Below are 13,875 nucleotides of genomic sequence, written 5' to 3'. Positions count from 1 at the left end.
CCCATAATTTAACTAAATTTGACCTAACTACGAACCACCTGCCCTGATTTGAGGAGCTGAGAGTACAAGGGGCTGTTACTGAACTGAGCCCAGGCTGTGATGGGCTCTATCAGTGGGTAGCACTCCCTCCCCACCCACATGCCCCAGCCAGAGCTCGATTCCCACTCCAGACACTAAAGCACTAAATCCAGATCCAGACACTTTGGTGCAGTGCTACACTGAGGGGAGGTGCCTATTTCAGATGAGATGGTGGAACATTACTCCATCTTCCCCCAGCAGATGATTGTAAAAGATGCCATGAAACTATTTGGAAGAAGAGTAGGGTAATTCTCCCTGGTGTCCTGAGCCAATTTTAATCCCTTAAATCGACATTGCTTAAAAAAAAATTGCTATCATGTCACCATATGTGGGAGCTTACTGTAGGCAGAATGGCTGCACATTTCTTACATTGTAACAATGCTACACTCCAAAACTACTTCATTGATTGTAGAGCAGGTTGGGACGTCCACAGATCATGAAAGGCACTATATTATTGTCAATCTTTAACTTCCCATGCAAGAACAAAAGAAAGAGAGAGAGAGAGAGAAAGAGAGAGAGAGAAGAGCAAAGATGTTAAAGTGATACCTGACTGGGCCAGTCGATCTTTGGCTGAGAGACAATCGATCAGTTCTATTCGGCTACACAGGGACATCACTTCAGTGTGGATTTGCTCCAGCTCATAAGTCGGATTCTCCACCTACAGAACACAGGCAGTTAACTCTCTGACATACACAGCTTCCGTGTCACGGCCTAGAAACAAACAGTCAGCTCTAGGGCCTTTCCGGAGGATGCGATTGAAAAGGGCATTACAGTGGACCGTGTCAGTGGGAGTCCTTTCTGGATGAGGAGGATGGTGAGACAGCAGCTCGATGGGGTTTCAAATCTCAAAGTGGTGCAGACACCATCTGACACACTCCATACAGACAGGGTGACTTGGGTCACTCCCGCCACCCCCCCCACCCCCCTCTGACAAACAGTGATGTTAACTGCCTCTCAGTGCATACGATTCAGGACACCTCACTTGTAATATGATGGCAGATGAGAAAATTGCGGATCTGGCTGAGAGATGAGGAAGAGCTGCGCTGGTCAAGCAAGTCATTGGGACCTGTGCAGTAAATTGAAATGCTGCCGTACCATTTCTCGCCACTGGATGGCGAGCGCGCCACAGTTTTAACAGCTTACACAGAATTGCTTGTGCTGAGCTCCTCCAGCAACACTTTGCTAGACGAGGCTGTCATATCGCTCTCTAGTAACTTTGCCAATTGGATTTTGTTCAAGCACAGATAGACTATTTAACTACAAGTCACATGAGAATCAAGCCCCATCCGGCCCTCCAAAAAAATAAACACCACATTGAAGTGTGGTCTGGGAACCCTGGACATTACCTCATTGCGGTTAGTGGGAGCTTGCTGTGTGCAAACTGACTGCCCACGTTTCCTACATTACAACAGTGACTACACTTCAAAATGTACTTCACTGGCTGTGAAGCACTTTGGGGTCTCCCGAGGTCATGGAAGGTTGCTACAGAAATGCAAGTCTTCCTTTTCATTCTATTCTTTATCTGCTAACATCTCTTTACTGTGCACTTTCTACCAACACGGTCACATCTCGATTTTTCTAGCGCTGCAGTTAAACCGAGGATTTGTTTGGGTGGATACAGCTGGGATGAGGGGCATATCTTATGAAGAAAGGTTGAACAGGTCGGGCCTATACGCATTGCAGTTTAGAAGGGCGAGAGGTGATCTTACTGAAACATATAAGATCCTGAGGCGATTTGATAGGGTAGGGTAGATACCAGGAGGATGTTTCCTCTTGTGGGACAGGTTAGAACCAGGGGGCACAGTTTAAGAATAAGGGGTCTCCCTTTTAAGATGGGGATGAGGAGAAATTTTTCTGAGTCTGTGGAATTCTCTTCCCCAGGGAGTGGAGGAGATTGGGTCATTAAATTATTCAAGGCTGAGTTAGACAGATTTTTGATAGAAAAGGGTTATGTGGGGTACAACCAGATCAGCCACGATCTTACTGAATGGTGGAGCAGGCTCGAAAGGCTGAATGGTTTCCTCCTGCTCCGAAATCCTGAGAGTTCACCTTCTGTCTTTGGTAATTCACCCTGCCCACCCTGTCATCACCAAAAGCAAAAGTAGCAATCACCTCATTAGGTGGGATCTTGCTATGCACAAACCGACTGCTTTACTTGCTTAAAAGCAGGCGGGCTCATTAAGAGCAGCCAACAAGGATTTGCGAAAAGAGAATCTTCTGGCTTGCTGCCCGAGTGGGATACGTTAACTATACTGTTCATTGTCCCCGCTTAGTCTTCAGAAGGAGGAGGTTACCCCATCGCATCTCATGCCCACCCCACAGCTTGGCCATACCTCGCCGAATCCCCGCACCGTTTCCATCACTCGAATGTAGTCGTAGAAGACCGCTCCTGCTGTATCCCAGTCCTGTATCTGTAAGCTGCACTCTGGCATGGCCAGCTTTCCCAGGAAATATTTCAGGTATCTGTAATTCTCATTGATGATGGCATCTGGGGAGGAGGATGTTAAAAAAAATACCAGTGAGAGAGATGTACTCAGTCAGAGCAATAGCCATTTCACACTCCACTGCTCACACCGAGTTGGGTTGCTCTGTCTCGATTCCTCTCAGGGCGTGCATAACGATGGCAATGATAGTGTTTACTGCCCATCCCTTGTTGCCCTCATAGCTTTAACTGTGTAGTGTGGGGCTGGAGTCACATACAGGACATGGGTGGCAAGATCCTCTCACTGAAAGAAGGGAAGCTGACATCTCTAATCAGTCAGTTCCACACGGCATAGATAATCTGCAAGTTCCCCTCCAATTGGAACTATATCACCATATCTTCACCATCATTGGGTCAAAATCCTGGAACTCCCTCCCTAACAGCACTGTGGTTGTACCTACACCACATGGGCTGCAGCGGTTCAAGGCAGCAGCTCACCACCACCTTCTCTAGGGCAACTAGGGATGGGCAATAAATGCTGGCCCAGCCAGCGATGCCAATGTCCCATGAATGAATAAAAAAAAACTAACTGCTGTTTGTGGGAGCTTGCTGTGCTTTTTCTGGCTGCTGCTTTTCCCACATCACAACAGCAACTACACTTCAAGGAGTGCAATTGGTTGTAAGGTGCTTTGGGACACCCTGAGGTTTGTGAAAACCAGTTGGGTTTTTACGATAATCTGGCAGTTTTCATGATCATTTTATCTGGTGCAGGACACAATCACCAAATTTACTAACTCCCATTTCGCAATTTAGATTTGAACTTAATCATTTCTGGATTGATTGCCCGATCGACATCTGTCCACATATACAAACATAAGCATCATACAATTAAACACAGACTTGCTGTGTACAATAGCCCATCATTCTACCCTGTGTGAACTTGAAGTCATAAATATACATCACTGGCAGATGTTAAGGAGGGAGGCTCCCAAAGTCCGTCTACTACTGCTTAACATCATCCTCTGCTCATCTGTTGCTGAATCCATGTCTTTGTTACCTCCAGACTCAACTAATCCACCTCTCCAAGCTGTCCTCCCAGCTCCCACTCTCCATAAACCTGAAACTCTACCACCCGTGTCCAAACTCTCACCAAGTCCCATTCACCTACCACCTGTTCTCGCTGAACTAGTGTCTCCTGGTAAAGCACACCTCAATTTTAAAACGATCATCCTCATTTCTAAATTCCTCCACCGTATCGCCACGCCCCATGTCTGTAACCTCCTCCAGCCCTACAACCCTCATATCTGTGCTCCTCCAATTCTGGCTTACTTTACATCCCTGATTTTAATCACCCCCACCATTGGCTGTGCCTTTAATCACCCCCACCATTGGCTGTGCCTTCAGCTGCCTGGACCCTAAGCTCTGGAATTCCCCTCCCCAAACCTCTCATTCTTTAAAATTTACCTCTCTGACCAAGCTTTTAGTCACCTGTCCCTAATATCTCATGTGGCAAGTTTTGTTTGATACTTGCTCCTGTGAAACACCTTGGGATGTTTTATTGTGTTAACAGAGCTTTATAAATGCCAAGTTATTGTCTTCAGTCTTGCTGTGTGTTTCCTGGCTACCCCCAATGGGCGTTTACTGCATTTCCTGTTACCTGATGCGAGATGCCTGACCACTAGCTGGTGACACTTGTTCCAGTGACCTGCCTCGATCAGGTGCAGCGCCTCCTTGTGAATATTGCCGCTCTGGTGAGCCCTCAGACTCTTGGCATTGTGGATCCACTCTGGTGGGATGCTGAGCTTCTCCTGCAGAAACAATTCTTTCTCCTTCTGCTCCTCTGTCTCGTCCAGCGTGCAATGCCTGTTCAGCTGCTGCCGCACCGCATTCCCTCGCTGCCTGTGGGAAGAGAGGAGCTTGTTCAAACTGCCTCACCTGATAGAGGTTGAAGCCTTCAATACTCCCCAACCACCGTCAGGACACACGTCAGCATGTAGGAAGCCTGTGATCAGCATCATTGAAACACTGTCTTTTGTACAGATCCCACCTGGCCCAGAACCGATCCCAATGCCGCAGAAATCTGGTGCTCCCTCCACCAAACCAGTTCTCCAGGCACGTGTTCAATTGTTCAATTCTCCTATTTCTAGGTTCACTAGCATGTGGGACTGGCAGTAATCCTGAGATTACTGCTTTAGAGGTCCTGCTTTTCAATCTCCTTCCCAGATCCTTGAAATCTGCTTTCAGGGCCTCATCCCCCCCCACTTCCTACCTAAGTCATCGGTACCAAGGTGGACCGTGACCTCTGGCTGTTCACTGTCCCCCGAAAAACTGTCCTGCAGCTACTCCCTGACATCCTTGACCCTGGCACCAGGGAGGCCGATCATATCATATCGCGCCTACGGCAACAAAAACACCCGTCTCATCCTGAAACCAACAAATCTCCCATCACTACTGCTCTCCCCCTCTTCTTCCTCCATTCCTGTACAGCTGAGTTGCCTGTAGTGCCATGAACTTGGCTCTGACTGCAGTCCTTTGTGGAACCAATGCCTTCACCAGCTTCCAAAATGGAAAACTGATTAGCAAGCAGGAGCTAAGGGGATTCTTGCTTGGTTCTCATGGGCTGCCTGACGATCACCCGTTCCCTTTCTGCCTCCATGCTCCTAACCTGTGGTGTGACCACCTCTCTGAACGTGCTATCCATGTAGCTCTCAGCTTTGTGGGTGTGCCAGTGACTCCAGCTGCTACTCAAGCTCCGAAACCCGGGTCTCAAGTTTCTGCAGCTGGTGACTTTCTGCACGTTGTCGTCTTGGTTATTGGTAGTATCCACGACTTCCCACATACTACAGGACACGCATTCCACACATCTGAGCTTGCCCTGCCATGTCTTAACTTTACTCATGTTAACTTTATTTTACTTTGGTTTACTTACATTAATTTTACTTGGCCTTAACTCAATAAACCTTACAACTATTGATAAGCCTTACTAGTACTGATAAATCTAATACTTAACACACTTTACTAGTTACAATAAACCTTACTTAAAGCACCTCTTTCCCCCATGCACCGAATCCCCACATGAACCTAATTCACTACTCGTTCAGTCTCCGTCTCTCTCAGGCGTAGTCTCCTGACCATGCGCCCCTTACTGATCCACTACCCTGCTCGCTCCAGGTACCTTGTGCCAATCCAAACTAATCCCACCATCTCCCTATAGGCCTGTATCAATCCCAAACTAATCCCACTAACCCACTCTCCTCATAGGCCTGTTCTCTTCTATATTGCATGCATTGTTGCTTTAAACATTTATCCAAGTTTTGCTTAAAAGACAGTGGTCTTTGCTACAAGTACTCGGTGACGAGGCATTCAATGCTCAACAGGCCCTTTAATTAGAAATTTCTCCTAACATCCGCCCTCCAGTTTATTATGATGACTCCACATCACCGACTCCCTACTGAAAGGAGTGTTTCTTGATTCGCTCTATGAAACCCCTTCATAATTTGAAAAAGTTTGGTTACTCCTCCCTTTAGCCTCACTGCTGTGCGAGAATCGCCCCAGTATCTCAAGTCTCTGCTTGTAACTAGAGAATGTCCAATCACGGTACAATTATTCCGCGTGCCTGCTGTGGGTTTTAATGTCAGATCCATAAGGGTCCCAAATCTACACACATTTCCTAACTACCCAATGCCCTGTACAAAATGTTACCACTTTACTCAAACACATGGTGACTAAAAAAAAGGGGAGGATCTCAATATATTTTAATTTATGCTCCAGGAATAAACTTACTGAGAATTGGGAATGTGCAACAAGACGAAGACTGCCCATTCCCAGAGTCCGACTGCCTCAAGCTGAGCAGCGAAGCTGGTGTGCACCATGGCCTGATGTTTCTCCGACAAGTGAGTGTAGTTCATTGCCTGCAGCACCATCCACAGGTGCCAGCTCAGCCGATAGTCCAAGTGGTCGGGGGTCACAGTCCTTGGATTGAGCAGCAGGTGGAGCTCATGGTGCCTGTGAAGAGGGAAACAAGGTGAGTGCGAACCAGGGATGGAAAAACACAAACAAGAAATCGGAATCTAAACACAGTGGAAAGGCAGAGCCGGTCAGTCAGACCCCCTTCGGAGTGGCAGCTCAGGTATAGACGCATCAGATGTGAAGGTGAGCCTCGTCTGTCCACATGTGGGGGGGCAATCGGCATCAATGGAATCTATGTCTAACAGGGGCAACACTGACGAACCTTAGAGACTGTGGCTAGAGCAAATAACACTCTCACTTTGGAGAGCCTCTGATCTGAGGATCCAACACTCAGACTGTCAAGCCTACCGTACCTGTCACTGTAGAGCTTCAGTAAATGGTAGCAGATGTCCTGATGGGGGTCACCTTCCTTTCCACTCTCGGGAACTTCAATCAGGTCAATATCAGTATCTTCCAGGTAGGGAGGGAGTGGATAGCGTGCGTACCTTTGGATATCTTCACTGCCCTGTAAATTCAGACAGATGGATTTGAACATAAGAGAAGTGTGAGGTCATACATTTAGGCAGGTCAAACAGTTACAGGGATTACAAAATAAATGGGGAACATACTAAGAGGGGTAGATGAAGTGAGAGATCTTGGCGTACAAGTACACAGATCCCTGAAGGCAGCAGTTCAAGTAGACAAGGTTGTAAAGAAGGCATATGGAATGTGCTCCTTCATTGGCAGAGGTGTAGAATATAAAAGTAAGGATATAATGTTGGGATTGTATAAAACACTGGTGAGGCCACAACTGGAGTATTGTGTGCAGTTCTGGTCACCACATTACAGGAAGGACATAATAGCTCTGGAGAGAGTGCAGAGGAGGTTTACAAGAATGTTGCCAAGGTTAGAAAAGTGTAGCTATGAGGAGAGATTGGATAGGTTGGGGTTATTTTCCTTAGAGCAAAGAAGGCTGAGAGGTGACTTGATTGAGGTGTACAAATAGAGTGGACAGGATAAAATTGTTTCCCTTGGAGGAGAATTCTAGAGCCAGAGGACACAGATTCAAGATAAGTGGCAGAAGGTGTCGGGGGTACATGAGGAAGAACTTTTTTACACGGAGGGTAGTGGGTGTCTGGAATTCGCTGCCCAAGTTGGTGGTAGAGGCAGAAACTTTAAACTCTTTTAAAAAAGTACCTGGACATGCACCTAAAGTGCTGTAAGCTGCAGGGCTATGGGCCGGGTGCAGGAAGGTGGGATTAGAAAGGGCACCTGGGTGTCCTCGGGCTGGCATGGACAAGATGGGCCGAGTGGCCTCCTTCTGTGCTCTAACTTTTCTATGGTTCTAACTTTAGATAACAGAAATTGCACATTTCTTTCCACCCTCCCCGGAGGCCCATGTGGAAGCAAAACCATCCGGTATCCCAATGGACGGTTAACCATCAACCAACACCAAGGCAGCTAGAGTGAAGATACTCATTGGTGACATTTATCAAAGCACAGATCCTACAGCCTCAGAGTCAGGAAATTGAGAGTTAAATCCCATTCTAGGGGAGAGGCACATACTCCAGACTGATACTCGCACTGCAGTACAGAGGTAGCTCTGCACTGTTGGAGGTGCTGTCATTCAAGGGAGATGTTAAACCAATGTCCTGGGTCAATATTTTATCCACAACCAACCAAAAAAGTCATCTGTCATTATCACATAGCACGTTTATCACCACCGATATGGGATCTGGTTGTATGCAAATTGGCTACCATATTTTCAACATTTCAATAGTAACTACATTTCAGGGAGTATTTCAGGCTCTGAAGCTTTTTTGTTGTCCTGAGGATGCAGGAGGTGATATATAAATGCAAGCTTTTGCTTGGCCCCTAAATGCTGTCTGGTGCAGACAGAGAGCAAAATGCACCAAGAGAAATAACTGCCTTGAGCTGTGTGTTGCACGCAGACAGACAACAGTTCATCATACAGCAGCAGCCGGGGAACTGAGCATTGCTACCAGAACCATTAAACTCATCTTTACACATGAACAGAAAGTTGATTGGTTTCTCTGGGTCATACACTGTCAATGATACCTGAAAGGCTTCACTGTACATGTTGAGAGCATCAGCAATGGAGGCTCTGGGTGGCAGCATATACCAAAGATGAACAGCCAGGCAACGCTTCCAATCCAGCTGTGAGCAGACATTAACGTAACTCTCTGACGATTGCCACACCTAGACAGAAAACACAGACGGCAATCTGAACGTTTGAATCTGAACACAAACTCTGGTGCAATGTCTCCCATATGTTCTCCAAAAGCTCACTGAGAAAATCAGAGTCAACCTTCATCTTAACCTCATCCATAACCAACGCCAAACTGTACAGGCAATTCATCATCACCTACACAGCCCAGTACAGCTTTCACCCCCACTGTACCCCCATTCTACCCCCCCACTACACCCCCATTCTACAACCCCCACTGTAACCCCCATTTTACTCCCTGCACCCACCCCCCCCAGCGCACCCCCCCTATTCAACCCTACACCCCCCCGCGTCCCTCCCATTCTACCCCCCCCACCCCACCTCCACCCCCCCGTGCCCCTCCCATTCTCTCCAGAAACACTGAATTCTCTCTGGGTCCCACTCTGACACTATTTGCTTCAATGTCCCTGCCTGGGAACTGATTCCACAATCTGATTCCCCTTTGGGTGAGAAAGCCCCCTCCCCACCCACTCCCCACTTGTTTCCTGCCCCGCAAGCATCGATCTACATGGGGCATTTACCAGAACTTTCCGTCATTTCTCTTCAGGGTCTAGAAAACATTTTCCAAAAGGAACAATTCTAATGCCTACAGAAGGTTAACATTTCCTGATGAGAGAGGGGATTACTTACTGCTTTCCCAGCCAGGAGGGCAAAGATCTTCAGCCTCTCCTCCTGGATGAAGGGGTCAGCCTGCAGATGGTTCCAGTCAGCCAGCTGCATGCTGAGGAGCTCTCGGACCTCGTGGCCCCCAGCAGCCTGAGCCAGCAGCAAGGCCAGCCTGTGATCCCCTGCAAACAAACAAACAAACACATCAGACAAAAAAATCATCCTCCTCCCCCAGCTCCAGCTGACACAAAACAAAAACAGAAAAAGAAATACCTGGGAAAACTCAGCAGGTCTGGCAGCATCGGCGGAGAAGAGCACAGTTGTCGTTTCGAGTCCTCATGACCCGTTCTGTTGAAGGGTCGTGAGGACTCGAAACGTCAACTGTGCTCTTCTCCGCCGAGGCTGCCAGACCCGCTGAGTTTTTCCAGGTATTTCTGTTTCTGTTTTTGTTTTGGATTTCCAGCATCCGCAGTTTTTTGTTTTTTATCCATGTACTGACACATGCTGACGTTCCCCAGCACCCCTCCTCTCACCCACATCCCCCTCAATCCACCCAAAGGGCTTTCCAGGCCACTTCGCAAGGCAGTTAAGAATCAGCCACATCACTGTGGCAGGCAGGTGCCCTAACTATAATCTCCTAACTTTCTCTCAACTCGGGAACTGCCCCTTTCAATTGGAAAATTGTACATGTCGCTCCACTACTTAAGGTGATAAGAGGAAAACCAGGGAAATATAGACGAGTTAACCTGTTGTCAGGAAGTTATTAGTCTATAACGAAGGATAGGGTGGCTGAACACTGAAAATTTTCAGCTGATGAGAGAATGCCAGCCTGGATTTGTAAAGATAGATTGTGCCTGACTGAGGTTTATGAACAGGTGGCCAAAGTGGTGGATAAGAGAATGTCTGTGCTTGTTATTTATATAGGCTTTCAGGAGTGTTTGATAAAGTCCCTCATAAGAGACAGCTGGCTAAAGTCAAAGCTCCTGGGATTGAAGGCAAATTATTGATCAGGTTCATAACTGGCTGTGAATTAAACATTAAGGCAAAAGGAAAATACAGTGGATGCTGGAAATCAATAATTGGCTGAGTGGCAGGAGACAGAGTAAGGGTAATGGATGTGATTAGTGGTACCCCACAAAGATCCATGTTGGGATCACAACAGGTCACCATATTTATTAATGAGGATGGGAGGGGAAACCAAATATCCAAATTTGCTGATAACACAAAAGATAGGCAGCATTGTAAGCAGTGGAGATGGAAGTGTAACATTATAAAAAGATATTGATAGATTAAGTGAATGGGCAAATGAATTTCAGTGTAGGTAAATGTGAGGTCATCTACTTTGGACCTAAACGGACGTCCTAAATAGACCTCCACTTTTTCTAGCTTTTCACAAAAGAGACTTGAGGTTCTAGGTAGACAGAACATTAAAACATCATGAACAGGTACAGAACAAAAATCATCCAGAAGGCTGATGAAACGTTTGTTTTTCTATCTAGAGACGAGAATCCAAGGGGGTAGAAGTCCTGCTTCAGCCGTACAAAGCCCTGGTTAGACGACATCTGGAGTCTTGTGAGCAGTTCTGGACACCACACCTCAGGGAGGGTATACTGGTCTTGGAGAGAGTGCAGTGTAGGTTTAGCAGAATGATACCCTGGACTCCAAGGTTAAATTACAAGGGGGAATTACACAAACTCAGGGCGTATTCCTGCAATTTAGGTTATGGGGTGACCAGGTCAAAGTTTTCAGGGTATGAAGGGGAACAGGTTGTTTCTCTCCATCTGCCCTAATTTCACTGGTTGGGGAATCTAGCATTCGGGGGAAATAATCTAAAAACGAGAGCCAGACCTTTCAGGGGTGAAATTAAGAAACACTTCCACACACAAGGGCGGCTGTGGTTTGGAACTCTCTTACACAAATGACAATTAATGCTAAATCAATTGTTAAGTTTAAAACTCAGATTGTTAGAATTTTGTTAACCAAAAATATTACAGGATATGGGGCAATGGCGGGTATATGGAGTTAGATTCCAGATCAGCCATGAATGGTCAAACAGGCTTGAGGGGCTAAAAGGTCTCTCCTCCTGTTCCTACAAATCCCAAATGACCTGCTCCTCTCTGGCCCTGGGAGTCAGCAAAGCTGAGGTGACATCGCCAACCTCAATTCATCGCCCCGACCAAGAGCCACAGAAATGCCAGCCACAGTTGAAACCAGCTGATAAACACTGAAAAACGGGTTGTTACCTGACTGCTGTGCGAGTCTGCATGCCTCGCTGATCCTCTTCCCCGTCAGGTAGCTGAAGACAGCTTCCACAGGACTCTTGTGACGAGAGACCGCCACTTCCTCCTCGATCCTCTCCTCCGCAGTGCGTGACAGCCAGCGGGAGAACGCCCTCCTGCGCTCCAGCTGCTGGACATACGGGCTCGGCGGTGAAAAGCTAGCGTCCAGTTCCTTCAGGTCGCCCCAGATGGCCTCACAGAGCGTCCAAGCCAATGACCAACTCCTCACAACACCTAGAACACAGTTAACACTTGGTTTAATGAAAAGAAAAATGGAAAGAAAATATTCTGAAAGGGGCTCAAAGACCCACCCTGGCTGGAACTAAATGCCAGGACAAACAAGGGAGGTCATTCCATAGAACAACTTTCGGGAATTCAAAACTAAGGATTAAGCTCAGCCTGTTCCCAAGTGCTGGGCAGTGCAGCACATCTTTCAGCCCTCAGATCAGAGCTTGATTTTAGGTGTATGGGGCATAGGGCTTCACATACAGACTCAGACTGGGAAAAGGCAGCAGGTTTCCTTTCTAACAGGGACATCAGTGAAGTGGTTGGGCATTTTGAACGATAGTTTTATGGCCTTGCTGCTGAGACTTGAAACCCACAGCTCCTGACCCAGAGTTTAGAGAGTGACCCATCATGCCCCCGTTGACCATTTTTATATAAACACATGGGTTAGAGACAGAGAAGTGCAGCATTGATACAGGTGGTCAGGGTTTGTCATGGACCAGCTCCAAAGGCCCCCATGTACTATTACCACCTTGCCACAGGAGATGATATTAGGACAGGTGTCCAAAACCTTGGGTAAAGAGATAGTGTCCCAAAGGAGGAGAGAGAGATGTAGAGGGATGGAGAAGTTTAGGGAGAGAATTCCAGAGATTTGCACCTTTGGCAGCTGATGGCACAGCCACCAATGGTGGAGCAATTAAAATTGTGAGGGATATGAAGCTGGAATCAGAGGAGCACAGGTATCTTGGAGGGTTGTGGGGCTGGAGGAGATTAGAGAGACAGGGGAGGGGTGAGGCCATGGAGGGATTTGAAAACAAGGATAAGAATTTTAAAATTGAGGCGCGATTCCACAGTTGTAGCAGAGTTCCACTCTTCAATTACCTTCCATCTCCTCAATCTTGTCTTCAACCTCTTGGATCCAAGCTGCATACTCGTGCAAAGCTTTCACACCCTGCTCAGGTTCAACAAAGGGGCACTCGTCCTCAATCTCCACATTGCTATGTCGCAGAGCAATCTTCAGCTGCTCAGTGTACAGGGACAAATCTTGTTTTGCTCGCTCTTCCTTCAGCATTACCTTCTCCAGGTGCACCTTGAACGGAAGCTCAGAAACACTGTAGGCCAAACACACACAACAGCCACAATTCAAAGCCAGGCTGGAAATTGTTTACTCACTATAATCCTCTCTCCAACCATTTACTTCCCCCCTCTCTTGAAGGTCTGTGTCCAGTTCCACAGGCTTCTCACTCGATCCAACCAGCCAATTCACAACTGGAGCTTGGTGCAAAATATTTAACCGGAGGCCACTCCTCTAACAGAATAAAATGCATCAGCGTGCACATCTTCAACAGGGAAGGGCAATGCTACCGTGCAGTTACTGCAATGCTGGAGGGCACGGAGTCAATCACGCAGTGTGTGGTTCGAATAAATCTGGTCATTTTTGTGTTGGCACCAGGGGAGAAAGTGAGGCTGAAAACTCCTGAATAGTTAATTTGAATCCTTCAGACAAGGGAACCTGCAACCCTACGCAGTCTGGCCCAACAAGTCTGGGAGGTTTGGTTTTCTCAGCAGATGCATATCATTTTGTAACAGTTTAGGCTGATAGGGTAGGTTGGGAGTATGGACCAACTGGGACAAGGGACCTGTTGCTGTGCTGTCAGTTCTCTGCAACATGCAAAGTGGGGGTGACACATTGATCTACCCATTCACAAGACAATGCCCACTCGAACATAAATGAGATTAATGACCTTAAGGCGTTTCAGTCCAAGTATGCAGCCAACTGCAGACAGAAGGGGGAAAGTGTTTGGGTGTGCTTATGAAGAGCTTTCCCCCCCTCACCATCCCTTATTCTATTCTTAGGGTGTGGGCACATACCATTTATCTGTAATATGTCTGAAGGCATTAAGGGTTAGACTCTCAGACTGGAGTCACTTGTTGGGCCAGACTGCGTAGGGTTGCAGGTTCCCTTGTCTGAAGGATTCAAATGAACTATTCAGGAGTTTTCAGACTCACTTTCTCCCCTGGTGCCAACACAAAAATTACCAGATTTATTCAATATGATTTCACAACAC

The 13,875-nt window shown here is 47.1% G+C and overlaps 1 protein-coding gene across 2 annotated transcripts in view; it reads right to left on the bottom strand.

Annotated features, from left to right (window-relative positions):
- Positions 1 to 13,875, bottom strand: part of nup98 (nucleoporin 98 and 96 precursor) — a 66,898-nt gene that overhangs the window by 1,709 nt on the left and 51,314 nt on the right. For both annotated transcript variants that reach the window (XM_078544949.1, XM_078544950.1), the window contains 9 exons: positions 12,689 to 12,918; positions 11,546 to 11,815; positions 9,327 to 9,484; positions 8,528 to 8,668; positions 6,823 to 6,974; positions 6,284 to 6,505; positions 4,158 to 4,399; positions 2,412 to 2,566; positions 625 to 736 (listed from right to left, as the gene is read on the bottom strand). In XM_078544949.1, the coding sequence (XP_078401075.1) occupies positions 625 to 736; positions 2,412 to 2,566; positions 4,158 to 4,399; positions 6,284 to 6,505; positions 6,823 to 6,974; positions 8,528 to 8,668; positions 9,327 to 9,484; positions 11,546 to 11,815; positions 12,689 to 12,918 (1,682 nt within the window). The remainder of the gene's footprint in view (positions 1 to 624; positions 737 to 2,411; positions 2,567 to 4,157; positions 4,400 to 6,283; positions 6,506 to 6,822; positions 6,975 to 8,527; positions 8,669 to 9,326; positions 9,485 to 11,545; positions 11,816 to 12,688; positions 12,919 to 13,875) is intronic.

This window comes from Cetorhinus maximus, chromosome 7, assembly GCF_964194155.1.
Source record: "Cetorhinus maximus chromosome 7, sCetMax3.hap1.1, whole genome shotgun sequence".
Classification (NCBI taxonomy): domain Eukaryota; kingdom Metazoa; phylum Chordata; class Chondrichthyes; order Lamniformes; family Cetorhinidae; genus Cetorhinus; species Cetorhinus maximus.
The sequence above is the reverse complement of the archived record's forward strand: the minus strand, read 5'-3'. Positions and strand labels throughout refer to the sequence as shown.